General features: G+C 48.9%; 8 protein-coding genes across 8 annotated transcripts; 5 read left to right on the top strand and 3 right to left on the bottom strand.

The window, feature by feature from the left end:
- Window positions 1–3,442: 3,442 nt before the first annotated feature.
- PG994_004838 (ERG2/sigma1 receptor-like protein) lies at window positions 3,443–4,112 on the top strand (the record flags this gene model as incomplete). The annotated part of the gene is made up of 2 exons (XM_066856247.1): window positions 3,443–3,761; window positions 3,841–4,112. Coding segments are annotated over 2 exons (591 nt in total), but the record flags the coding sequence as incomplete, so codon positions are not given.
- A 664-nt stretch (window positions 4,113–4,776) lies between these two features.
- On the bottom strand, window positions 4,777–4,998 carry PG994_004837 (uncharacterized protein; the record flags this gene model as incomplete). Its single annotated transcript, XM_066856246.1, has 1 exon — window positions 4,777–4,998. The coding sequence occupies one exon, from the start codon at window positions 4,996–4,998 to the stop codon at window positions 4,777–4,779; it is 222 nt and encodes a 73-aa protein (XP_066718413.1).
- Window positions 4,999–6,586: 1,588 nt separating this feature from the next.
- On the top strand, window positions 6,587–7,666 carry PG994_004836 (uncharacterized protein; the record flags this gene model as incomplete). The annotated part of the gene is made up of 4 exons (XM_066856245.1): window positions 6,587–6,658; window positions 6,771–7,069; window positions 7,149–7,406; window positions 7,432–7,666. The coding sequence occupies 4 exons, from the start codon at window positions 6,587–6,589 to the stop codon at window positions 7,664–7,666; spliced, it is 864 nt and encodes a 287-aa protein (XP_066718412.1).
- Window positions 7,667–8,156: 490 nt separating this feature from the next.
- On the top strand, window positions 8,157–10,221 carry PG994_004835 (uncharacterized protein; the record flags this gene model as incomplete). The annotated part of the gene is given in 2 exon segments (XM_066856244.1): window positions 8,157–9,206; window positions 9,226–10,221. The coding sequence occupies 2 exon segments, from the start codon at window positions 8,157–8,159 to the stop codon at window positions 10,219–10,221; spliced, it is 2,046 nt and encodes a 681-aa protein (XP_066718411.1).
- Window positions 10,222–11,101: 880 nt separating this feature from the next.
- PG994_004834 (uncharacterized protein) lies at window positions 11,102–12,069 on the bottom strand (the record flags this gene model as incomplete). Its single annotated transcript, XM_066856243.1, has 2 exons — window positions 11,102–11,857; window positions 11,899–12,069. The coding sequence occupies 2 exons, from the start codon at window positions 12,067–12,069 to the stop codon at window positions 11,102–11,104; spliced, it is 927 nt and encodes a 308-aa protein (XP_066718410.1).
- A 571-nt stretch (window positions 12,070–12,640) lies between these two features.
- PG994_004833 (uncharacterized protein) lies at window positions 12,641–14,049 on the top strand (the record flags this gene model as incomplete). The annotated part of the gene is made up of 2 exons (XM_066856242.1): window positions 12,641–12,733; window positions 12,997–14,049. 2 exons carry the CDS (start codon window positions 12,641–12,643, stop codon window positions 14,047–14,049), a joined length of 1,146 nt encoding a protein of 381 aa, XP_066718409.1.
- A 743-nt stretch (window positions 14,050–14,792) lies between these two features.
- PG994_004832 (uncharacterized protein) lies at window positions 14,793–17,799 on the bottom strand (the record flags this gene model as incomplete). The annotated part of the gene is made up of 22 exons (XM_066856241.1): window positions 14,793–14,876; window positions 14,949–15,218; window positions 15,273–15,303; window positions 15,371–15,389; window positions 15,443–15,481; window positions 15,538–15,551; window positions 15,619–15,658; window positions 15,798–15,837; window positions 15,901–15,945; window positions 15,998–16,051; window positions 16,106–16,140; window positions 16,194–16,205; window positions 16,301–16,374; window positions 16,433–16,494; window positions 16,600–16,720; window positions 16,781–16,818; window positions 16,873–17,008; window positions 17,077–17,098; window positions 17,148–17,186; window positions 17,251–17,400; window positions 17,463–17,493; window positions 17,719–17,799. The coding sequence occupies 22 exons, from the start codon at window positions 17,797–17,799 to the stop codon at window positions 14,793–14,795; spliced, it is 1,437 nt and encodes a 478-aa protein (XP_066718408.1).
- A 2,187-nt stretch (window positions 17,800–19,986) lies between these two features.
- On the top strand, window positions 19,987–22,202 carry PG994_004831 (uncharacterized protein; the record flags this gene model as incomplete). The annotated part of the gene is made up of 3 exons (XM_066856240.1): window positions 19,987–20,951; window positions 21,007–21,149; window positions 21,196–22,202. The coding sequence occupies 3 exons, from the start codon at window positions 19,987–19,989 to the stop codon at window positions 22,200–22,202; spliced, it is 2,115 nt and encodes a 704-aa protein (XP_066718407.1).
- Window positions 22,203–26,036: the final 3,834 nt, after the last annotated feature.

Below are 26,036 nucleotides of genomic sequence, written 5' to 3'. Positions count from 1 at the left end.
CGTAGAGAATTTGCGAGCCCGTATTGAACAAGCCTGTCATAAGTCAACCTCGCGAAGTGTTGGCGTCTATCTTTCTCTCAGCCTACACCTCGCGCAATGTACCATAAACCATTAAGCTGAGCCCAGTCTTCCGTCAATCCTTAGTTCTGAGATTATGTATTAGTGCTCCATCCATCGTGATCGTAGAGTGGCGCAGTTTGATTTGCAATGAAACGGGTTATCCGTTCTCCTGGGCCTGTGCTCTGCCCCATGCTTAACCCGCGTAAAGTGGCCGCCCGCTGAAAAGAAGGGGCTTCAAGGAGATTTGGGTCTCTACCACAAGATCCTAGCCCGGGTACAGGGAGATTCTCGAAAACAATGTTTTGAATCCTGCGATATCTCCGGTAAATAGAGCGGAGTAAATGATATAAAGGTGGCAATATCTCGAGGATCTCCTCGTGTGTATGCATGTCGCGATTCAATCCTTCTCTGTCGTGAAGACAGACAGAAAGGATTTTGCCCAGTGTGTTTTACTACAGGCTACTCTGTCGCTAAACAACCTTGAAATTTACGCTATAAGGATATAAGGACCTCACCGCGTCGTCTTGAAAATATCAATCTACACAAACGCGACTCCCCCGTATTACTACCGTTAGATGGCCGTTGTAGATTTGATGCTTTACAGACACAACTTTACTGTACCAAGTAACAAGTTGCCGGAAGGGCCGAACGGAACATCCAGTTCCTGAGTCTGGCTTACATAAGTGCCGGTTGTTGATCACAGCTTCAATATGGCACTGAAACGAAGCTGCTCTCCCACGGTTCATGTCAGGTTGGCTGCAATATACATTAGGGATGGGTCATCCAACACACCAAACGTGGACGCCTCCCGCGTAGTTTTTAAACAGCAGTTCGACGCTCCAGCCGAGACTTCGCGGCCGAACGTGAAAGCATCGAATAATGATGTCCCCCGATCGTTAGTACAACTCTGCAGTTTGAAGGGGGAAATCCGCGCGTTGATGATGACCACCGATATCAGAAAAGCAACACCACTGGGCAACCTAGAGAAGCGTACCTCGTTGGCCATACAGCTAGAATTTGGGCGTTCCCTGATAGACTGTCCGAGAGGCTGGGAAAATGTCCCCTTTTCACCTTTGAGGTCCTGGACACAGCGTAGTATCAACGGAGATACCGCAAAAGTTTGAGAGGCTCAGAATTTTCTGGTGTCCAGCGCATGAATGCAACCACAGCCGGCCCTTGGTCTGTACATATCGAGCCTCACCTGTTGCATCGCACATAATAATGTTGGCAAGTCAGTGCCTGGTTAAAACTCAATAAAGCTATGATATATGTCCACTTTTGGCTCAACCGCGCAATATCAATATCAATATCAATACTGAGTCCTAATCATCCGTGGACATTTTATATCCATCTCCATCTAATAAAGAGTAGAAGCCATAGCCAGCAGCAGTAGGGCATAATCTAACACGCTAACCCAGGTTGGAGGATATTCCATCTCATCTCAAGATCAAATCTATGCATAGTGTCTTCATAATTTTCAACATCTACCTCATTGCATGATGTCGTCTCGACGTTCTCACCGTCAATAGCATAATCCTTTTGGCGTGATGCTGCCTTCACACCAGCTATAACAAATGTTTGCGCACGCGGAAGAATGATATTGATTTGGACCCATTGCCGGACTCGGCAACTTAAGTGGATGAATCGTCTCCTGGGCATTGCATCCAACTCGGCGTGAATACCCTTTCCGAAGATAATGGTCTACAGCTGCTAAGCATCACTTAACTCGTTAAGTTCCTGGACTCAGGCTTGTGTAGAAGCTGTGAACGGGGTTTGACCACGACCATCATGGCGATCGCCGCTACCCTCTTTACCATGGCGGCCTTGCGCGCCTCCGTACTTTCGGCGACGAGTCCAGAAGGAACGACGGCGTTGCCTTTCTCATTGACTTCGATGGCCCCAATTCTTTATTTCTTGTCTCGACGTAGCTATGCACCTGGCCAAGGGAATCCCCTCTCCCGGCAGGAATATTTCCAAGGCGCTGAAGTGGCCTATAGTCGTTCGCTTCAGTTCCGGTATGCTTGTCATCTTGGCAATTTTCGCCAACTAGTCGAGTATCGATGGTTCCGCGGACAATTCGGCTCTTGCCCCATCCCCGACACCAGTATGGTCCATGATAGACTCGGCCAATGGCAAAGCTATCCTCGGATATCTTTTTCTTGACCCCGAAGGGACACTTGATTCCTGTGTCATCACAGAGAGCTCTTAGGGGCATGTATAAATATTGTGTTGAGCAAGTATTAGCAGGTAATAAAGTGCTACCTAACAGAAGAAGAGAATCCTGACACAAAGGAGTATTCTCTCTCAGGGATATATGTAGAGAAAGGAGACTATTACTAAGTAAGCAGGGAACCGTTGCTAGTGTACTCTGACCCCTGACCTCTATAGCGACAGCTCCTTTACCACAACAGACACCCCTTCAGTATACGAATTACACCATCACCATTATCCCAGTCCTCTCTTGTGTTCGAGCTACCTTTTACATGGCGCTTTCTGATAATTGAACTTAGCTTGATCGCCGACATCATTATGGTTTGGCGAGGCGTAATTGCTCTTGCTTTCTATTACTTCCCAACGTCAATGCTAGCCATATGAACTACTGGTCTATCATGCTGGTAGATACCCCTACTTGGTACTATCAACTTGGTTATAACGCGCCAAGGAACAATGTGAGGTGAAGGAAGTCAGAGTCCAGAGAGTCGGTTAAATGCAGCCACTTGTATGGCCATCGCGTTCGCCACTGACATAGTACATGTTATATTTGCATTCGTAACCCTATCCTAACCACCGCCACCTTTCGGTATTCTTGTATTTCGAGTAAGCCCCCAAAAGGGGTTCTTTGGTGATTCTAGTATTCTGCGCCTCCGGATGTATTCAGATATGATTCTAAACACAGATACAGACATACTTACGAACCACTCTATCGCCCAACCAGCCACGATATGAAGGCAATTTTTAGTGCACGGAACAAGGCTCTAGCTTGCTCCTATGTCTCTCCGCCCATATAGGCACTCGCGAGACAGCGAGGCGCATTATGCACCCAAGCGGCACAGCTGCCAAGCGAATTTTAACGAGGATAGGTTCCCTCGACCGGCATAACTCCGAATGAGAACCCCGACCACCATAGTCGGGTAAGTATTTGACTGCCTCTCTGCCGGGTCAATTCAGCGGTGAGTGCCATCTGAAAGTCGATACACGGTTGTCTAACCGCCTGGAACCCACAACACACAATACGGCCCACTCCCGCTTTCCGGGCAAACACTTAGCTTACCCTTTGAGTTGCCCCGTAGATGCTCCAGAAGTGTTATAACTCCAATCTTTCACCTTTTGCTCCTTAATTGTGGTTGGCGCGTTTTCTTTAACCTCCTTCTTTTACCCCCAGTCCCCGGATAACCCGAAACAGGCAAACTCGCACATCATGACGCGACCTCTGACATATATCGCGATCCTGGTCGCGACTCTGTCGTCTATAATCTACTTGCTGGATCGAAACCTCGAGTCGTTCTACATTCTCCAGTTGGACCATCTGCACGACCTGGCCAAGCGCGGCATCGCTGCTCATGGGAACGACACGCGTGCCATTGTTGATTATATCACGATGGAGCTTCATGAGATGTATCCCCAGAATGTCAACCTGAAGCAGGAATGGTTTTTCAACAACCATGGCGGCGCCATGGGCTCCATGTTCATTATTCATGCCAGTTAGTAAACCACCAAAAGCCTACACACAGCCAGCGCTGCTATGTTTTCTGTCCAGTACTTACTTACCAGTCCCCACAGGTATCACTGAGTACCTGATCATCTACGGCTCCGCCATCGGGACCGAAGGCCACAGCGGCCGCCACACGGCGGACGACTACTTCCACATCCTGACGGGCGAGGAGTGGGCCTACCGGGCGGGCGCGTACGAGGCCGAGGTGTACCGGCCGGGCTCGGTGTACCACCTGGCGCAGGGCGAGGCCAAGGGCTACCGGATCCCGGACGCGGGCTGCTTTGCGCTCGAGTACGCGCGCGGCTGGATCCCGCCCATGATGTTCTCGTGTTTGTGCTGAGAGAATTAGTACTACGAGGCCTCTTATAGGCCTATGACATCGGCGACTTTCATAAATTGATCCATTGCCATGGAACATCTGGTGGGATGGCAGTGAAACAGTTAAATAATTTCTTTTTTGACTCCGCCTCACAGTTCCAAACCTCATTGGAAAGGTCTGGGGTTCGAATCTTACCCATGCTACCCGCCCTTGCCAGCAGAGAAGCATTATTAATAAGTTTCGAGATCTATATCTACACGCAGCGAATTAATAATCAGTCTAAGTTAGTATCTTGTCTTGTGAGTGGTTGTGTCTGACGGTGTATGTTGTATACAGGAGAGGCTGACGGAAAACAGCGCATTGTGTAAATGCATTGTTTCCACCGGCTCATGGGGAAGTAAAAAATGCCTGCTTTCTTCTTGGCTATCATACCCAGAGCCATCTTTGTTCTCGTTGAAAAGAACTGTCACTCACCCTTCATGCTTTATGTTCACTCCATGGTTTTTACAAAGGCTCACCTTTCAGTGTATTAGGTCTGTAGACTTTTGTTTATTAGCATATTCTTTATCTATCTGAAAGCATCCATCGTTACGAATAACTTATATGTTTTTCGCAACAAATCATCGTTGTTGTCCTCATTACCTGTCCAAAGCCGGAGGCTAGGGGTTTTTGGCAACTTGTTGATTTATTTCCAGTCACCCCACGGAATGCCGTGGTTGGGGTCACAAATCTCGCACGTGCCCTGAAGCGGAGGGAGGACAGTCTCTTGGAGCTCTGGGCACAAGAAGTGCTTGTACTCGCCATTCTCCTCAGGGCACTCGGTGCATGTCGAAATCTCGTTGACAACGATCTTTCCGATCCGCCTACACTTCTGACAGAAGACTGGCTTGCTATCGATGACACACATCTTGGCTGGATTGCAGATGAGTGAGGATGATGTATTTGCTTGTCTTTTCTTTTGGTGAAGTGTGTTCAAGTGAAAGGACTTTGTTGGTGACTTTTGATATCGAGAAAAGCTCTAGACGAGCCATCCATATATATAGGTGCGGCCGGGAGAGAAACGGAGCACTTGTTTAATCACTCTCTAAATGTTCTCTTAACACAGGCTATGTGTTCTCTTAATAGTCTTAATATGTGCTGCTGGAGAAAACGGACCCCTTGTTTAATCACTCTCTATACATTCTTCTAACATAGGCGTTATGTTGTCTTATCAGTGCTGATGTTATTAGGTGGTGTTATACCTACCTAACTAACAGCCCCGAGCAGTTGTTTAGCCTTTGTAGAATAGTGCATTTGTCTATAGCAAGATAATGTAGGTTTGATATACACATGATGAACATGTTAAAGACCAACACCGTATGTTTCAGGGCCACGAATGTATTTGGTAGGCAAACAGATAATCTAAGAGGAAACCAGGGAATTAGTTTCCAGGTGTGATTAACATGGGGCCCGATTACCACATTGTAAAGCCTCTAGGGGGTTTGATAGGAATGTTGAAGCAATACTTAACATTAAGAACGATTCGGGAAAGGGAACTTCGGATATCACCACACGTTGTGTGTTACTGGAGGGCAGATCATATATAACATTGATCGGGACTGTCACAGCTCGAGGAGTATCCTCAGGATGTCCACATCAATCATAGTCAAAGACAAAGCTTGAATTACAACCCCTTTCAGACTCGAGCAGCAGAGTACGCCCACTAAGGCTATGATGGGACAAACATGGGTTATAATGAGAAGATGGGATGCATTTGGTCGTGACGTGTCTCTTGTAGTACTTCGACGCTCCTGTGCCAGACGGACAGGAGCACCAACGATATTTTGTTCTGTCTCACTGGGGGGCCTCCTTACCATCAAGCATAGACGCTGAGAGTGTATTCATGTAGGGTCAATGGAGTGGCATGTCAGTAAGAGGTGATAATTCATGATGACTGCTAGCTGCAGACAGCCAAGCAGCTCTTATGCTTCTTTGGAATACCAGCCTCTATGTGAGGAGTGATAAGTTGATATTGACCACAGGAGAATCAAAGACTGAGTGGTGAGTCGGTAAGAACGTATGAATCATGAATACAAACCTCATGTAGCTGAATTGCTTATGAGGGCCGGTTCTAAGCTCATGCATTGAGCAGCCACGTTCAGTAAGTGCACTTAGTGTTAGCCTATCGAGGCCCTTCATAGATTTTGCCAAGCCACAAGTCTCGAAAGTAGCTGTGAATACATCCCTTGCTGAGCTCAGCTGAATGGTGGTCTCAGTTGGAGGCTGAGATGGCATATTCTAGACTCTGTTGTCTTGAATGAGTGGCCTGAGAGAAATATCAAAATATTAATAAAGCCGCCACAATCAACCTACGAAGCCTAGTTGTTTGAATGCTGGTGTGCATATATAGACAGCTGTGAATTGGGGTTTTAATCACATCTGGTCTTGTCCTTCAAACCGTAGACCTACCCTCAAAGTAGATTCCAGCGACTTTCTGTCCCTCAAATTTCACCAAGATGGCTCAGAGTATGGGAATGACCGATCCCATTAAAGACAGTGGCGAGAACCATGAACATGATGTGGATCACGTAGCATATCTTGAAATGAGCCTTGGGGATCACTTCGGCCAAAACAGATCTCAATCTAGAAAAATTGCAGCTTGACCGAGTTTCCCGCGTCGTTGAAGCTGGAACCACATAGGGGGAGTATGAGCCCAGACTTCCTCCTATTGACTTCGACAGAGCTCTCGCGAGAGCGAAGGCAGAAGATGATGTCCAAACCATCTTCTTTATCAACTTCCCTCTGCAGCTCGAAGGAGATGCCAAGAAGGCACTGCAGGAGCTGATGGACTTGGTGCAGTCATGGCAAGCCTGGTCCACTACACAGGTTGAGGGCAAGGTCCAGCAGCAGATTGATGCAGGCAAGCTACAGCAGGATTCACTGGCCCGTGGCTCTTACAGGGCAAATGTTTTTGAGTATCTGATGCGTCAATTGACATGGTGAGTAGCTATTTTCACACCTCTAATTAACAGTAGGCTTTTCGCGTTGCAAGTCACTGACTGAAGAAACAACCCCTAGGCTCGCCAAAACATTCGCCCAAAATATGTCGAAGCATATCGCAGTGAATAAAGCGGAATTCCATACCGAGATCCTGGCTGCGGTGCTTGAAGGTTATGCTGTCCCAGCCTCTGTCTTCAACAGCTTGGAAAAGGTCATGAAGAAGATCAGCGACGGGATCAAGTTGTCATCCTCGAGAACCGCTAATACGCAGCAGTACTGGATCATGCTGACCAAGTACAATGAGCAACCTATCACTGGAACTACGCAGGCAGGCAGGTTTCCCTTCTTTCATTGCAACCAGAGTTATCACATCTAAACCGAACGTGCGCACAGTGACCCGGGTTATCCAATTCCAGGTATCACAAGAAGCTCGCGAATATGCCGTGAACAAGTCGAGTGTCGAGTCGGTTAAGTTCGACCTGAATTTCAACCCGAAAATCTTCGCCCGTATTCCACAGGAGATTGATCAGAAGCAGATAGCTACGGGGATTGAGCTTATCCAGAAAGGCACCATTGACGTCGCGATTTCTCCGTAGTTATTTGCTATATCCTGACCCCTGGCCAAACTCCCTGGTACACCAGTAGGTATGTAACTACCACTTTGGCGAGCGAGCTGGTAGCAACCACTTTGCCAATCCTACATTTTCTCCAGTCGTACCCAAGAACAAGATGCACCCACTCTTTACGGTAGATATTGGAATACCAGTCTAGTATCAACAGTCTCCATGACGAGTTTTTGTAGTTTGCCGTCGCGTCGTTTATTTAGGATTAAGCGCCTGACCGGATTCCACCAGGCACCAGCCCCTGAGCCCGCTAGGCAGCCATCGGGTTAGCTGATCAATTACCCCACACTGGGCACTGTCGTCACTGCGACCCGTCAGCTACAGCGGCACAGCAACTGCGCCTTGCCGAAACAGTACACCAACCCGATCCGAAGCCGAGATCAGATCATCTTGTAAGAATGGTTTCACGCAACCATTGTTGTCTCATGCAACAATCCATCGCCAATGCTCTCAATTGATCACAATGGAGGAAGCTTCAGCTCTAGTACCCAAGAAGGGCCAGCCAGAGGGGCCGGAACCGCCAAGACGTAGTAGGGAGCGGTTCACGGTCCCGAATTACGTCTGGCAGGTCATCATCGTCCTGGAACTCCTCTACCTCTTCTATCCGACGCTGGCCTCGCTGCCCGGCACCAACCAGCTCTTCCCACCCACGAGGCAGCCAGCACACTGTGGCGCATCATCGTCGCGTTTTGGCCGCTTCCCTCAACCTGACGACTCCTTCCGCTTCATCCCCTGCACGAGCACGAGCCTCCCGCCCGCCATCGAGGACCCTAACCCTGACGAGTCATGGGCGAAGCTCTTCGACCCCAACCCCGACCACTGGAACTGGGGCAACCGAACCTCCTCGTCAGGTTCAACGGAGCAAAATGACCCGTATGCCGGACGCGGCATCTACATGTGCGGCTATCTCGATGTGCCGCTCGACTACACCAACAAGTCCGACCCGCGCATCGTGAGGCTGGCCGTGACCAAGTTCCAGGTCTCGGTTCTTTCTGAACATACTGGTGCCTCCTCAACAACCAAAAAGACGGAGCGCACGATCGTTGTGAACCCGGGCGGCCCCGGTGGTAGCGGCACCGAATACACGTGGCGGGCGGCGGAAGACATCACGGAGCGGCTCAGCGGCGGCCGCTACGACGTGCTGGGCTGGGACCCCCGCGGCGTCAACACCTCGCAGCCCGCGGTGGCGTGCTTCCCGCACGACGCCGACCGGGACCGCTGGACGCTGGCGACGCAAAAGTACCGCGCCGCCGTGGACTCGAACAAGATGCAGCTGGACCTGATGAACGCCTACAACAACGCGACCTTGCGGTCCTGTTGGGAGCGCCAGGGCGACCTGGGCCGCTTCGTCAGCACGGCCTTCGTGGCCCGCGACGTCGAGGAGATCCGCAAGGCCCTGGGCGAGGAGGAGCTGACGGGCTTCATGGTCAGCTACGGCACGGGCATCGGACAAACGTACGCCAACATGTTTCCCAACAGCGTCGGTCGGCTGATCCTCGATGGCACCGAGCTCGTCTTCAGATCACCGAAAGGCCGGGGGGTTCGGGTGGACTTCTCTCGATAATGTCACCGATGCTTGGCATGACGGCTTCCTGGGCGAGTGTCTCAAAGCCGGGCCGGAGCATTGCGCCCTTGCCAAGGACGTAGATGGCAAAAGCCTCTCGCTTCTTGAGCTTGACGTTTGGGTGCGGGGGGTCATCGGCGATCTAGTTTCTCACCCGCTACCGGCTTACACGGTGAAGAGTGGCGCTTCACTGGTGATGTACTCGGAGGTTGTGGGCGCCATCTACCAGAGTCTTTACAATCCCCATAGCTGGAAGGCCCTTGCTCAGATGCTGTACGAGCTGGGACACGGCAATACCACCCTCGCGGGGGAGTTCCTCGAGGCGGCTATCTGGCAGTACGACCCGACCCTGCCATGTACGGCGTCGAGCAAGAAGCCTTCCTCCTTGGAGCTCACGCTAATGGTCGTCTGCTCCGACGCGTACGACGACAAAGATTGGGGCTTGGAATGGTGGGAAGAAAAGTGGGAAATAATGACCAAGCTTTCTTGGATCTCAGGCGACTCGCGGTTTTTCGTCTTTGCCTGCCACCACTACACCACCTACTGGCCCAAGCCCGCCGAGGTCTACCGCGGCGACCTGAACCACACGCTGAAGAACCCGGTGCTGCTGGTGGCCGAGACCTACGACCCGGCGACGCCGCTGCGCAACGGGCGCCGGCTCCTCGCGGAGATGGCGGATAATGCAAGGCTGATCGTCCACCACGGATTCGGTCATTCGTCGGGCCGCGACCGCTCGGCCTGCACCGACGCCCGCATGAAGGCGTACATCCTGGACGGCACCCTGCCCGAGGACCAGGAGACGGCTTGCTACGCCGACGAGAAGCCGTACCTGTACGGCGTGAAGAAGAATGGCGGCTTTGAGGCTGGCTCGCTCGCGGCTGCGGCGGCCGGGAGCGGCTTTGATCCGGTGGCTTCGTGGCGGGAGCACCTCAGGGAGACTCAACTGATGGGGCCTCGCATTTAATTTGGCACCTAATGAATTACGTTACATGTGGGTTCAATGATTACTCAAAGTTATAGCGGAGCGTAGCGTAGCAACACCGTATCATGTCAGTCTCTTCCGACAAGAAAGTTGTAATTTACAGTCTGTTCTGTTTCCTGTGTATGAAGTTGATCTGCATCAATTGTGCCGTATGAACCTCATCGCTCGTCGCAAATGAGTGATAGCCCTCCCTGCTTGGACAAGACGTTCCTGGTTTAGGCTTAGCGAGGCAAATGTAGTTGATTCGATCAGGGCTGGCTAATCTCGCGACACTCCGGCATAAATGCAAGGCCATACCCGGCGGCGACGCTTCAAGCGACAATCTTCTAGGCTAATTGGATGTGGAAATGGTTTACGTGTAATCATGGTACTATGTACTTGAGTATTGGAACTGCCGTAATGACGTCTAGAGTCTCCGTCAGACCTGCCGAAACCACTTACCGGATCGCATAAGAACATTGGACCCCTCGTCAGCACTGAGGATGTACCCGCCCTTCCAATGCAGTCCGGTGAGTTCAAAAACCAGTCTTGCCCCCTCCCCAAGGTATTCCTTTGCTGCCGTCCACCATATCTCCTCGATATGTCCCGGCAGTTCCATGGTCGGTAAGTGAGTGATATAACAATGGGCGACGGAGGGGTCGTTTCTGACTGTATAGGAGCAAGTTATTTCGATCGATTTCTTCCAGTCTATGTTCAGGCAACTGAGATTTGGCATACCAGCCGCCGCAGCCCGCCCAGAAGCGATATAGTATTGGTCGACCAGACGGCGGACGGGTTGTTGGATTTCGAAAAGGATGTTTCCTTGGGGCGTTCGACCTCCCGCAGAGACGCTGACTTGACGCGTTCGCGGCCAGGATGCCTCCTAAAGACTCAAGGGGGGGCCGGGGAAGAACTCGGGACCAATGACCATCTCCAGTGTCACCTCCTCCAGTTGCTTTGAGAGTCGTCGCAAGGCCACGCTGAGGGGGTCAAGGTTCCCTGGTGGGCAGCGTCCAGGGGTGGCAAGGATCCCTCTTTGGGCTTGGTAGTAGTCATACTTCAAGGCGAGCTTCCATACGGATGCAGGTACCAGATTCAACGCGGCAGCGAAGTCGTTACGTATCTGGACCTCCAACGCATTATCGCCACAGACTAGTTCTTCCAGATGCCAGTCTATGCTTTCTAAGCTGGGGAACCGGCTCGCTATTTCGCAGCATGCCTTAGGGTGAAGCCATAGTCCACTTGATAGTCCAAGTGTGATTGTGTGAGCATAGCTGAACCCCACGATGAAATGGAGTCTTGGAAGCTGACGGAACACGTCTGGTCGCAGGCTGATGAATGCCTCAGGTCTGCTGTAATGATGATTTGTTCGCCATGTATCAGTGCCAGTGATTCGGGCTAAGGGTAACCTAAGGGACAGCTTGATCTTTGGGTCTAGAGGATGCCATCCGTGAAGATAGTCGAATAGACGGGCCACTTGATCAGAGAAGTCCCCATTGTTGATGTCGTGCTGCTCTGGTTCGACCGAAGGAAAAATAGCATTGAGATCATTGAGATAGTCGTTTATAGGGGGCAGTTGATCAGGGAAGGCGAGTCTAGGCTTCCCGATTCCGGCGGCAGCATCGTAAACTTGGTTTGCCTAACATAGGGTTGTCTCAAAGGCGTCATTACTTTCTCGACTTCGGAGAGGCGGCTTGTGTCCAGGTAGATCGTCTCGAAAGTGATGAACTCAACATGTATCTGCCACTTTCGCGATACCGTGGCATACTGTGAAAGGTTGGCCCTATATGGCTGGGTTTCGAAGGCAAGTTGAATGATTTGTTTTAAAGTCTTGAATGGGAAATGGTCCATGATCGGAGATGATGAGGATGCGGTGGCTACCGAGGTTTGTGCCAGTAGATATGATATGGGCTTGTGTGATGATATATTAAATCCAAAGAATGGAGGCTCGAGATTGTTTTGGTAAGAGTTTTGGAAAAGCAAGTGATTGGGAAACAAGACACGCCTGGTCCGATTGATGGTGCTGATGAATTAAGTAAAGATATTGGTGACTTCTCTGGGCAACGACGGTTTTATTAAAGAGCGGAAAGAGCATCCGCATATGTTTATACAAGCTGTCGACCAGCACCAGACAAGTACACTTATTAGCATATGTTGTGACGGAAGGGTCAACACGACCAGTCTAAACATCGATCCAATTAGGATATTACTACATACAAAGCCTTCCATCACAAAACCTGTACGGTTTTGCAACGCCCTAACAGCTTCTCCTTCCTCAAGTTAGTATTTTTTCCTCGAAGGAGATCCCCGCGAAACATCCACCACATCCACCACTGCTCAAACGCCCACCATTCACCCGACTGCCACCTACAAACCACTAATCTGCATATGATGAGTTGTCTGGCTGTGATATCATTGAACCATGGATCGACTTCCTCCTGAGATCAAGGAGCCGATTGTGCACCTAGCCATTGCCGCTTCTTCGTCGGCAAAGATGGCTCGTGCATATGCCGCCGTGTCTCGAGAGTGGCAAGAATATGTCGAACGCATTTCCTTTGCCGCCTGAACCAGAAACGCTTTCAGGAAGTTGACACACAGGGAATCGTCAACCCCAAGAGACAGTCCTACATCCGCTGCATCCAATTCACCGCCCGGGTGCCCTTCAAACAACTCAATGGTCCGGACCGCCTTGTGGCAAGAGGGCAAAACAACCAGGTCTTCTCCAAAGCTATCGTTGACCTACTGAAGCACATCAACAACTGGTAATCCCTGCCTCAGGGTGTCAAGCTGGACCTTGGCCTTGCTTCTCAGTGGCGCGTGGACGACGAGTTCCCGGATCCGTTTTCCGAAGAAAGTCCATACACGTTCGTCTCAATCCCGGAGGATGTAAGTCCTTTGCTTCCAGAGGTCTTCTCTATCACGAGATTCAACTGCAAGTATGTGCCTTGGAACAATTTGAGCTTCACCCCCAAAACTTGTTGCAAGATCGCCAGCCGATTTCCAAACTTGAAGAATATCGATTGGATCCTCGAGGATGGCTATCAGATCGCTATCGGACTCTCTATGCTACCTAATTCTGTCCGGAAACTTAGTCTCGAGTATGGGGATATGTTCAGAGTTGGCGAAGAAATTGGAGGTTACTCTCCCCTCTGCCCACAAGGAATTCTGGATTCATTCAGCCTGGCCCTAAGAAAATTCTCGAAGCAGCTCGAGCATCTATCATTGATCACGGTGATTGGAATCGAGTTCTTCCATGACACGCACCCGAATCAAGACCACGAGGAGGAACATTGGCTACGCTTGCGCCATCTTTACGTGGCTCCTGGAGCTCAAACGCCACAGGGACGCTGGCTCTTCGACTTCGATTCGTCGGATCCGCACCTCGACCGCTCCGACCCGGTAACCTACAGGATCATTCCGATACCCGAGCAAGTCAACCCATACTGTCTCGCCTTTGCACGTGCCGCAGAACGTATGCCTGAGCTCAAATGTATGTCAATCTTGTGGCCCACTCTTGCCACATCAAAATTGGAATACAAGGTCAAGGGCGATTCGTCCAGTGCCGAGTTTCGAAACGAAAGCTCGCCGGGATTGGATCTTAATGACGAGATCCAAGATGCATGGTTGACGACAGCTCGCGTACATCTTCGGGAAGGAGCAGAGTTCCATTTTGTGGTCGTGGATAATGGTAGTAGATTCACAAACCGCAACGTCACTAAATCCCGTGGCACGGCGCTTCTTACTGTTCCTGAACCATACGCGTTGATCGACTGGACCCGATCTAGGTCTGGTTCATATCAGCAACACATTCGCTGCAAACAGTCCGCATGACGAGTGAAGGATTTGGACATCTGGATCGCCTTCTTCAACGGTTCTCATGCGATTGTAATACCAGCAACGAGATACAGTAGCTCATAATAGCAATGAGGAACACAATGAACAAGGAAAATTTTATATCATCGCGTGAAAACCTGTATATCTCCGGGAAAGGTAGGAATCCGCTTCGGGGTCGTAAATGACCCCAGAGGCTTTCAGGACTGTAATGACGAACGCGGAATCCAAGAGCGACTTCCTGTCCCTGAGCCACACAAACCCATTGAATGGGTCCGATCTGAGCTTCGATCCAGAGCCATGCTTTCGCTGCAAGCAGTCTGTATCACCAGTTCCCGGAAGCTCGACTTCTTTGAGACACGTAACGGATTTGGCTGGGTATATATTGGGTTAAATGAGGCAGGAGAACTGATAATTACTTACAATGGTGTCACCACATGATAACAGCAACGAGAAGCTTAATGGACCATGAGAAGTTCATGATGTGTATATTCATGTATTGTGCGAAGCAACGTTCTAGCGACTTTTTGGTACGGGTTTAATCTATACGATGACGACGAAAGTAGGCCACCAGGTTAAGCTCGATATCACTCGATGCGGTTGAACCATGGCGTCTGTGTGTGCTGGCATAGTCATCACCCCTTTTCACCACGCCACCACACCAGCGAGGGTGGTGTAGTGATGTTGCTGCGAAAGAGCTATGGGGGTTGAGTCCAGATTGCAGCCTTGAAGGGCTAAAACGCTTATGATCCCCGGACGATCATGGCCTCGCGGTCGGGACCAGTGCCGATCCACTTGACCTTGACGCCGACGAAACCCTCAATGAACTGATAGCAAGTTATGTTAGCCGACGCCGCCCTTCACGGCCGTATGCATCCTGGATGATGCGTATTGCTTACCTCAATGTATTCACGGGCCTTCTGGGGCAAGTCCTCGAAGGTCTTGACGTTGGTGGTGGGCTTCTGCCATCCCTTGAAGGTCTTGTAGATAACCTCGACCTGCTCAAGGAACTCAAGGCTGGCGGGGAATGAATCCAACTCCTGGGAACGTTCGTCAGTACGGCCGGCTTTCGTCGTCCATGGATGCCAAAGAGTACTCACCTCGCCTGTCTTGGGGTCACGGTAGCCGACGGCAACCCTGATCTCTTCGAAGGTATCGAGGCAATCGAGCTGTATCATGTAAGTTTGGATGTCAGGGGTTTTCCTGGTCCTGTTGAAACATACCTTGGTGAGGTTCAGAGACGTGTAGTGGTTGCTGTGACGATTGAGATTCAGCTGACAGTAATAACTGGGACTTCGAGTGAGGCTACTCAAAGACTTACACCGATGTTGAGTATTTCACTGCCGGCCAATATTAGTCTCTCACAATGTTGTTGGGGAAAGGGGCCACGTACCAACGACCAAGTCCAACCAACCACAACGGCGCTTTCGGCCTGCTTCGAGTTAGAACCCACTATGCTGATGCGTGCCGGTCGAAGACTCTGCTTACCAGTGCTGACACCCCTGTTCCATCCAAATTAGCACTTAGAATAATACAAAGATATCGCCGAGGGAACGTTTCGGGACTTACCATTCACGGCCAATCTCTTGCAGTTTTGTGCCGGCCTCGCCTGTGTAGCGCAGATGAGTCAGCGACTAATTCCTGCTGATGGAAGAGCGATCGGAGTTGCCCAGCAGCAGAGGGCAGTTCCGACAAGATAGTTGATTGAAGTCGGTGACTGAGGTGATGGAAGGTACTGGAATACTCACCAGTGTCCTCGGTCGGGAAGGGGCCACCTCCAACACGTGTCTATGTAATGGGTCAATAAAGCTGATACTGGGTGGAAGGGGGGACCCGTGTGGCGGGACATACCGTGTACGCTTTCACGACACCAACGACCTCGGTGATCTTGAAGGGCTAGAAGATGTTCAGTTATGATGCACCAAATCAAGGCGTTTGGTAAACTAACGTTCAGTGCTAAACCGGTAATGACACCTCCGAGCCCAGCATTGCTGCTGGTAACCTGCAAAACAGTCAATCACAGATCGAAATGACCATGGTTTATGCAATGACTTACATAGGGATAGGACCCGTAGTCAAGATCGAGCATCACTGGAAGTCGCGATTAGTGGGAATTATCCACCGGAGACTCAGGCGGTATTTACGGGCATTGGCACCTGGAAGAAGTTAGTCACGAGTTTTGTGAACGGGAGGTTGCAGCAAGTATCCACGGGGGATTCTTCGGCGTGAGCAAAGGTCTAGATGTGCTTACCCTCAATAAGGATGTTCTTGTTGGCCTTCACAACGTCGTTCATGAACTTTATGCCATCAACCATGTATTTTTTCCTATTACAACCATTAGAAATTGGTGACTTGATTACACAGTCCAGGTATGGAAGCGTACAAGTCTTTGCGGTACTCGTTGAATCTTGAGATTTCCTCCTCGACATCGTATTTGAGGAGATCCTGTATAACATAAGCGATTGGTTAGCGACAAGACTGCCCAAATACACGCCCACCGGTGGGTGTATTGCAAAGGATGCAGGGGGGACATGGAGGTTTGGAACATACGCCATAGCGCTTCTTGTAGCCGCTGGCAAGCTGGCGGATCATGCGGTTGAACTTCTCTTCATCGAGGATGTCATGTACACGAATACCGCTGCGCGAGGCCTTGGTCGCATACGAGGGACCACTATGAGAGGGTACGTCAGTAAAAGGATCTCAGGAGATGTCACTAAAGTAAAATACTTACATGCCACGACCAGTGGTACCGATGGCACGAGTTCCGAGCTGCAAAATCGGTCAGTTTCAGAAACATGCATACTGGGTCTCAAACTTGTGTACCTCGACTTCTTCGAGTCCATCAACAGCGGCGTGGAGGTCAAGGTTGACCTGGGCGCGATCGCTGACTTTGATGCGATCACGGACACCGGTGAGGCCTTTGGCTTCCAGCTCCTTCAGCTCCTTGAAGAAAGAGGGTCTGCGTAGTTCGCATTAGGCTCAGCTTGAGTACCAAATTACTAATTGGAATGCATCCGATATGCTTACACGTGGAAGACGACACTTGTGCCTGTTGAAGTTAGTACTGATATTGTCGGGCGGAGTGTGGCCTTGCTTACCGATGAAGTTTAGGCAGTTGGGGTTGATCAGTCCCGATGCTACGTCAATATGTTAGAAGACCCAAACGCGAAACGGCCGTAGACGCCTGTGGAGAGTACACACGGAGAAGATGGAAACTGGTATCAGGCGTCAGCATATCGCAAGATAAGGGGTGTGGTTGACTCAGGCCGGTACGCACCCCTAATGGCGCACGCAAAAGGGGTGCGACTGCCTCCCAGAGGTTTGGTTTACCTGTACGAGACACCGTTCGCGCTACGGAGACAGGGAGTTAGTTTCAGTCTGTCGGGAAGCAAGTATTGGTTTCGAGAACTCACACGATGGAGTGTCCACTGCAATCCCAAAAGCCTAGTCAGAATTATTCGAGTATACTTTTGGATGTGTTCTCAGTCTACACTCAAGCCAACTGCCCGATGCGTCGCAACCTTGCACGGCCAATTGACCCAATGTTTTCGCTTCGAGGTCATGGGAAAGGGGTTCATATGGCTTACGCGTTGTGGCCGCCCTTTGTTTGATCACATTAGCAACAGTGCCGATGTATTGATATATAAAGGGTCATGCAGAGCAACTTACAGCGGCACGAGCACATATCTCGGCTTTAGGGCAGAGGATGTCGGTGAGCTTGCCCTTTCCCTCGTCGCCTGCAAGTTGCATACGTCAGCAATTCCAACATCGAAAAAAGAAATTGGTCGCAGGTATATCAAGGTGGTCGGTTATATGCGTTACGCGACCCTGATGTTGCAAGCTGAGTACGAGTCCGGGACTTCAATTCGTCTTGCGCCATGTTTCCAGATGCGAAGATGCTCCTGAAGGCGTCCAATCTGTCGCGAGGCAGCAGGACGTGATGGGTCCATTGCCTTAGAATAGATCGCGATATGTCGGTGGGATTATAGAAGGTTTGTTGAAGCGCGCATCACGATATAGCTCGAGGAAGTGAAACGGAGGACACGCTTACCCCATTGGGAGCCGAGACTGCAAGATGATTGAATTAGCAATTGTATTATATTTCCAGCTACATCTAGATTATGATATGGTAGTCCTGGATCGCAGCCAACGCGACCCCCTGAGCGAGAGTGCAGGTCCAACTCGTGGCGCACAAAGACACGAGGTAGCATAGGTTCGCGGACAGGCTTACATGATAGTGATTTTCCCAGCTTCAGACATGGTGGGATGTATACAGGAGCAGGTTCGGGCAAAAAGAGATACAACGATATGTTTTCGACGGAGGTAGCGTACACGATATCGTCGGACTAGAGTCGCAAGGCGAGCAAGAGTGAACCACCAAAAGGGAAAAATCCCTACCCCGCGGGGCGGACGCGTGAATTTATGAAGGGGGAGAAAGAAATGGAGGGGTTAGTGGGGCAGACAGCACGAGAGTCTCCAGTAACATGATGCAATAGTGGTTCTCTTTACGGCCTTCTGTCCGTGGAGGGTTTCCACCGTGTCTGGTTGACCTCAACTTTGATGCGTAAGTACGTATGATCTGATAGATGACTTATATCCTTCAGCTCAAACCTCTGGAATCCCGTTACAGAGTATATTAGTTGCTGAGACTGAGACTGAGTCAAAAGACTCATCTAGTTGCAAGCAAATATCGTGGTTATCTCCTGGTCAGGAACAAAACCCTCAAGTCAACTAACCTAACCCAGTTAGCCATTCCCTAATCGATATTACCATGCACGTACACCTCACGGCTGGCGGCTTTGTCACGTAACTCATATGTAACAACTGCTTGTCCTGATCTACGCGCAGTACTTTAGGGCACCTATAGTCTCCAGTATCGACTCATCAGATGTCTTGACATACATAGGTAACTATAGCCGACACCTGAAGAATGGAGGTGCTGTCATATTATTCGTGGCCGATATCGCTATGGCACGGAGTAACAGCACTTTCAGCTTAAGCTCGGATGTAGCAGTGACAAATCTATCTGATGGTGCCATTCTCACCGCCAATTTATCAAATGTTGTGACGACAAGTCGGATCTCTATTCCAGTAAATTGGCTTCTTCAATCTTCAATAAGGTGTCCAGGCTGTTTGGTTACATCCGTCAGGTACGAAATTGACAGATAGCGCCCGCATCCGACGAATCAGATCCCCTGGCCCCATTTGGAGGGCATTACAGTATCATCGTTGACAGAAAGCCGATGAGACCTGTGCATTCGTATTGCCCCTTGGAAAAGGCTCTATCTTGATCATTGTTTGAATGTCCTCAAATATATCGCTATGCTGGGAGGGAAGAAACATATGTGCCATTACCTCCAGGGGTTTGGATAAGGCGAGTTGCTTATTGGAGCCGCATCTGGAGCTCGTCCAACTTCAGCCACATGCGCTGTGCAGGCCAAAGATGGGGCTTGCGAAACAGCGCAGTGAAACATCACTGCCCAGACCTTCAGCTCCAACCTTATCGCAATTGCTCCATTGTCGCGAACCGCTCTCGCGTCTGTCAAAGAGAGCTTCTCACCAAGTCGACAACTCAATTTACTCGCCCATTGAATCTCAAGCTTGGCAATATCGGCTACCCATTGCTGCAAATAGTCTTCTGCGACAGTGAAATACTAGCTTTTGTTACTGTTCTTGGTTACCAACCTCTTGCCCTGGGCCGGCCCAAGCACCAACAGAATGAAATCATGTCCTTGCAGCCTCAACTCGTAGCGACGTGAACATATACTCGCCGCTTGCGAATATTCATATAGGCGACCGGCGTGTCCCGATCCCCCTTTCCAATTTCCAACGCAATCCAACCAAAGCCGGCCCTGTCCTTGGCATAACCAGCAACTCCAACTTGTTCAACATACTTCCTAGGAGGTTGCTTTGTGCTACGTCGCGGACCCAGTCGCAATGGACGACTTTGATCGCGATTCTAATGCCAGCTCGTCCGAGCCAGAGGACGAGCTGATGGCCGATGCCGAAGAAGCTGAGCAGAGCAACCAGCAAGACCAGCAGGCCGAGCGGGATCACGACGAAGACGAGAACGAAAACGACAATGACGACGATGACGATGACGACGACGATGATCACGACGACGATGAGGAGGAGGATAATAATAATAATACTCAGGATCATCAACATGTCAACGGCAACGCCGACAACCGTGGCAGCCACAGCCCCCAGCCCGACGGCCAAGGGACACTGTCGCAGCCCACCATCAAGCGGACATCTGCGACGCCAGGACCTTCGTCTTTGACCACCCCCAAGTGGGCGCCCATGGTCCGGCCAGAGGTGTTGAATGCAAGAACCTACGATATAGTCCCCACGATGGCTGCACCCATGTCGACCAGTATCAATGCGTTGTCGGTCACGCCAGATCTGAGGTACTGGATGACGGGCGGTACTGATGGATATATCAGAAAATACGACGGACCTGGCACCATAAATGGGAAACAGCAACTAACCGTGGCGCAGAGGCATCCTTTCGTTGACTCGGTGACGAAAGCTGGCATTCTGATGTCTTATTGGGAGAATGCAGAGCCGCACTCGCCATCTATGCGAACAGAAGATCTCATTCTGAGTCCAGTCTATTCTCTAGCCGTACACTCGGAGGCATTATGGCTGCTCTCGGGTCTGGAGAGTGGCGGTATAAATCTGCAGAGTGTGCGCCACGATGAAGGGAAACGAATTACATGCCTGCAGAAACATAGCAACGCCGTCAGCGTGCTGACACTGGCGGCGGACGAGAAGAGCGTCCTCAGCGGCAGCTGGGACAAGAACATATTTGACTGGGATCTCAATACGGGCAACGTCAAGCGCACATTTGATGGCAGCGGAGGACAGGTATCAGCCATTGAGACGAGGCCCATGGGAAGGTTGCCCCGTACCGCCGGAAGCCAGCGAAGAAGACATCAGCGACACCTTTTTCAGCAACAACGATGCTCCTGCCAAAGGCGACGATTTTGACTTTTCTCTGGACGGCGTGGACAACGCGGCCACAAGTGCTGTGAATGGGGACATGAACAATACTTTCGCTACAGACAACAATGGGGCTGTTGGAGATATGAATGGTGGTATGGATGCACAGGGGAGCCCAGCACACGACAGCCTGTTTGGCAGTCCTGCAGCAGGCTCAGACCTGTTTGGGGACAACTTTGGGGGGCGACGATGATAATGAGTTCTCGAGAGCCATGATGCAGGATTCTGCACAAGAAAACATGGAGGCGGCTCAAGAGAATACAGCTATGCCCGAGTTCGATATGTTATTCCCCAGTTTTGATGGGATGAACAATGACGATTCCCACAACACTGCTATTCAAGACAGTAGCCACGAACTCGGAACAACAACTACAGAGCCTACACAACAGGATGACGGTACTACGCTGAACGGAAGCTTTGATAGTACCTTGCAACCACCGTTGCCATCGCAACCCATTACGGAGGATGCATCCACCCAGCCAGAGCCGACGCAACCGGACGCTGATGCGCCCGGGACGCCTTCGGCCCTTTTCGAGCCTGCGCCCGAGTCTCCCTCGATGCTCTTCGCCGAGCCGCCGCCGACCCACTACAACACCTCGCAGACGTCGGACTCGACCTTCCTGTCGGCCTCGATGGACGGCACCCTCCGCATCTGGGACCGCCGCGTCCCCAACCCCATCGCGCGCATCGGCAACCGCGTCGGCGTGCCGCCCTGGTGCATGGGCGCCTGCTGGTCCAACGACGGCAACTGGATCTACGTCGGTCGCCGCAACGGCACTGTCGAGGAGTTCAGCGTCGCGAAAGCCCGCGGCGGCCGCGTCGGGTGGCAGCCCGAGCGCGTCTTCCGGTTTCCCGGCGGCAGCGGGCCCGTCAGCTGCCTGCGGCCCATGGCCAACGGCCGCCACCTAATCTGCGCCTCGCACGACATCCTGCGGCTGTACGACCTGCGGTCCCAGGACGCGTCGACGCGGCGCGCGCCCCCGCCCTTCCTCATCGTGCCGGGACCGCCGAGGGCCGGCGTCATCTCCAGCCTCTATATCGACCAGACGAGCCGCTTCATGCTCTCGGCCGCGGGCACGCGGGGCTGGGAGGGCACAAGTACGGAGGTGCTCATCGGATACGAGATCAACGTCCCTGCGGCGGTATGAGAAGAGAATCCCGACAAAGATGGTGCCTCAAACCAGCAGAGCGAGAGTGCGAGACTTTTAGGATAGACATGCGTAGAAATGACGCGAGGGCTAGTTACTTATTAAAATCTCCGCGTGGAGTACGGAAAACAAGATCGGTCTCGGCGAAGACTGCGTATTACTTGTTTAACTGCGCATACCAACTCTTAGTGGTTGGCCGTAGAGCTTGGTTATTAGTCAGAACTACAAATATATATATACTGGTATACCCGAGACTCCGCGACATGGCTAGGCATTCAAGTAACATATCGTGGCAATGCTGGAACTGAAGCTTGGCGAGACTTTACTGTTCCACGGAATGAAATGCCATTTCCTAGTAATTCACGACGATTGCATGCACCTCTACAGAATACAGTACGCCACCTGTGGTAGACTTTGGACATTCCGAGATACGAGTACTGGGAAGTTAATACCATTAATGTTATGGATCGCTAGAATCAGCAGAAGATTTGCCCCCGTCTATAGTCGTTGGTCGATCATACCCGCATGCACAGTATAGTATATGTAGTATGTCAAAAGCGAGGCAAGGCGAGGCACAAGTTTATGCCACCAGCTACTGTCATGTCTGTGTAAAGGTCAGGTAGGTTCCTGCACGGCCGTCCCAAATGATGCACCGGCTGGCAATCTATGCACAGCGAACAAAACCAGGTCTCTCAAAGTTGAACTCAGCCGGGCATGGATATATAAACATATATAACGTAATCCACGGTCTAATTAAATACTTTTTTATAATTCTTTATAACTTATATTTTATTTTTTATATTTTTACTACTTATAATAATAAGTTAATAAAAAGAGAGCAATATATTATTACAGTGTGTAGACTAACCACTGCGCCACAAAGCAAAAGCTTCGGAAATGACTCTTCGGGTCATTTCTGTCCAATTCTACGCCTTAAGTGCTACCCCGCGGGGGACCAACCCGCCGATCGTAACATATATAATTAACGCTTTAAAAAGATTTTAAATTAAGCGTATAATTTATAATATAAATATATAATATCTCTTATATAACCTTACGTTACTAGTATTACGATAGTATTTTATAACGAGCTATATAGTCGTTAATATAAAAGCTTACGAATTTTAAAGAGTAATTAATTATATAATATATAATCGATTTAAATTCGTAATTATTTCCGCCTTAAATAAGTAGTATTAAAGATATAATAAATCGATTACTTTATTAACGTAACGCGGGACGCGTCGGTATTAATTAAGCCTTTAACTTTATATAATAGTAATTAAACCTTTAGACGCGTTTTAATCGAAGAATTAATTATTAAAGAATTCTTTATAAAGATCTCGACGCGTAGTTTACTTTTATACGAAATATAGTTTATAAGTATAAGATTTAAAAGAGGATATTTATAACTTTAACGAAACCGGCTTTTTTATAAGCTAAATCTCGTTTAAAATAATTATAACTATTTTCGATTAATACGAGAAGTTTAAGGCAATTTAATAAAAGAACCGAGAATAGGTTATAATTATTTAAAGCGTCGAATTATACGGTTACGTTATTTTTTTATATATTATATTTACCGAGAAAACGTACCTCTTTTTTATATATAAAAACAGCTTATTATTAAAGGATTAAATAATTATAATTATTAAAAACGGCTAAATTATAAACGAAAAAAGCGAGGATTAGATTCGATATTTTAATAAGTATATAAAGTTTTATATAAAAAATATTTATTACTGATTAATTTTTAACGATTATAAGAGTTATTATTTAATAACTTTCGAGCTTTATTATAAAAAGAATTCGATTATTATACTTTATATATTTTCTTCTTTATTATATAAGCTTTAACTTTTTAATATCGGCTATTTTTATACGTTAAAAAGATTATACGAGGAAGAAATCGAGCGTTTTATACGGGCGTATCTTATTTATATCTTAAAGGAGGACTTTTTACTAGCGTTCTTAGAAGCGTTTTAAGCGATTTTCACCGTTTTAAATATTTAAAGAGGTTTTTAAAAGGTAAGATTTATATCGTACGATCTAGAATATATTATTTTATAATTAAATATAAAATTATATACATTAACGCCTTTAGCGACCTTTTTTAATTTATTTATACTTTAAAAATTAAAGACTTTATATAATTTAATTAAAATTTAGTTTTAAATTAAATATATAAGAGATCGAATTACGTAATATTAAAATAACTCCTCGATATTAATTTTTATTAAACTTAATTAAATTACGAAAGGTATAACGTAGGTTATATACCGGCTCGCTTTTTTAAAAAATAAAGTAACTATATTATAAGAGGTAAATAAAATGCTTAGCCGGCGCGCCGCCGTACGAAAAAAAAAACGGCTATAAAATAAAGGATTATTTCGTATATAAGTTAAAGAAGACTTATAATTTTAAAAGGATGTTAATATATAGTTATAAAACGAATCGCGAAGGAGGAGTAGTTATACGAGGATGTTTAAAACGCGCTTATAACGCTATAAAATCTACGGAGAGCTTAAGTATAATGCTTATACTTATTAAAATAATATAAAAGCGTTTAATAAAAATAATTTTAAATAGTTTTAATTAACTTTAAACGTAATAATTAAATAAATTTATATTTTATTATACGAGGTCTTAAAAAGTATTTAATTAGACCGTGGACTACGTTATGCATATGTCAAAATGTTAAAAAAGACACCGCCGGTAAGTGACGAACATTTGACCTGTCAATTCACGTTTACATATGCAGAGGCAGATATGCAGCTCGGCCATCACGGCAACCTAGTGCAAGCCAAAGAAGAACAGCTGATCACCAAGATCTGACTGGCAAGCTGGGTAATCTTAGATCGGGCAGGGCAAATGGCGATAGCTGATCGCAATTATCACTATCGGTATGTTTCGGTGTTAACAGCTCATAGTCTAGGTATGTAGGTCCGCTCGCTATTGACCAACAGGGTTGCAGGGTAGCTTCGCTAGAACTACAGGGGATCGTCCAAAACGGAGAAAAGACTCCTCAAAATCTCGACTTCTAAACGTCACCACTTCCTCATTAGCATCCACCTCTTGCCAAACAAAACAAAAAAACTGGCCGAGAGTCGCAGGACAGATGCGGGAGAGTGTCACTGTAAGCACTTTTTTTTGTTGTTTGTTTATATTTGTACATATTGTATTGTACTCAGTTGTTTGTTTGGGTTTGGGAACCGAGTCTGACGGCAGATATGGTTGATTTTCTCCCAATGAACGAAGCTGTTACCGGAAGCATATTGCCCAGGATGACCGGTTCGCAGCATCGTCTTGAACTGCCTCCCGCGAATGCGCCCACGAGGAAATTGGTCGGAGCTCTCGGAAGAAAAGATGGATCGGAAGAGATCTCCTGCTGGCCGTTGGGCAGGTTGGGTGATGGAGCGGTAGTTGAATGACACCTCATACCCACTGCAGATGCCGAAGCGAGCATCCCGCGCACCCACGGCACCACCTTCCTGGCCTTGTGGCTTGGCTTTGATCGGGGAGATTGGCAAGGATATCGCCTTAAACAGCCAGGCCTACCCAGATGGCGCTATGTGTTGTTGTCATCCATCAAGCCATATTGCTTCCTATACTGCTACCATCCTGTCCTGGGTGGGGACATGACCATCTGCGCTATTTGGATATTGCAGATTGGCGCCGCGACTGTTACCGCATTGGCTGAATCTGGCCCAAACCTCACTGCCGAAACTGCTCTTTCCAACGGTTTGGCCCACAGCTACGTGCGGTTCTCTATAAACGATGACGGGTACATAGGCTTAGTGCGGGCGTGCCTTGTCCCTGCATGGGCCGCATTCA

The sequence above is a fragment of the Apiospora phragmitis genome (genome assembly GCF_038363925.1).
Source record: "Apiospora phragmitis strain CBS 135458 chromosome Unknown utg000005l:1.0-4161743.0:1.0-4166827.0, whole genome shotgun sequence".
Taxonomy (NCBI): Eukaryota; Fungi; Ascomycota; class Sordariomycetes; order Amphisphaeriales; family Apiosporaceae; genus Apiospora; species Apiospora phragmitis.
This window is presented reverse-complemented; position numbering and strand designations above follow the sequence as displayed.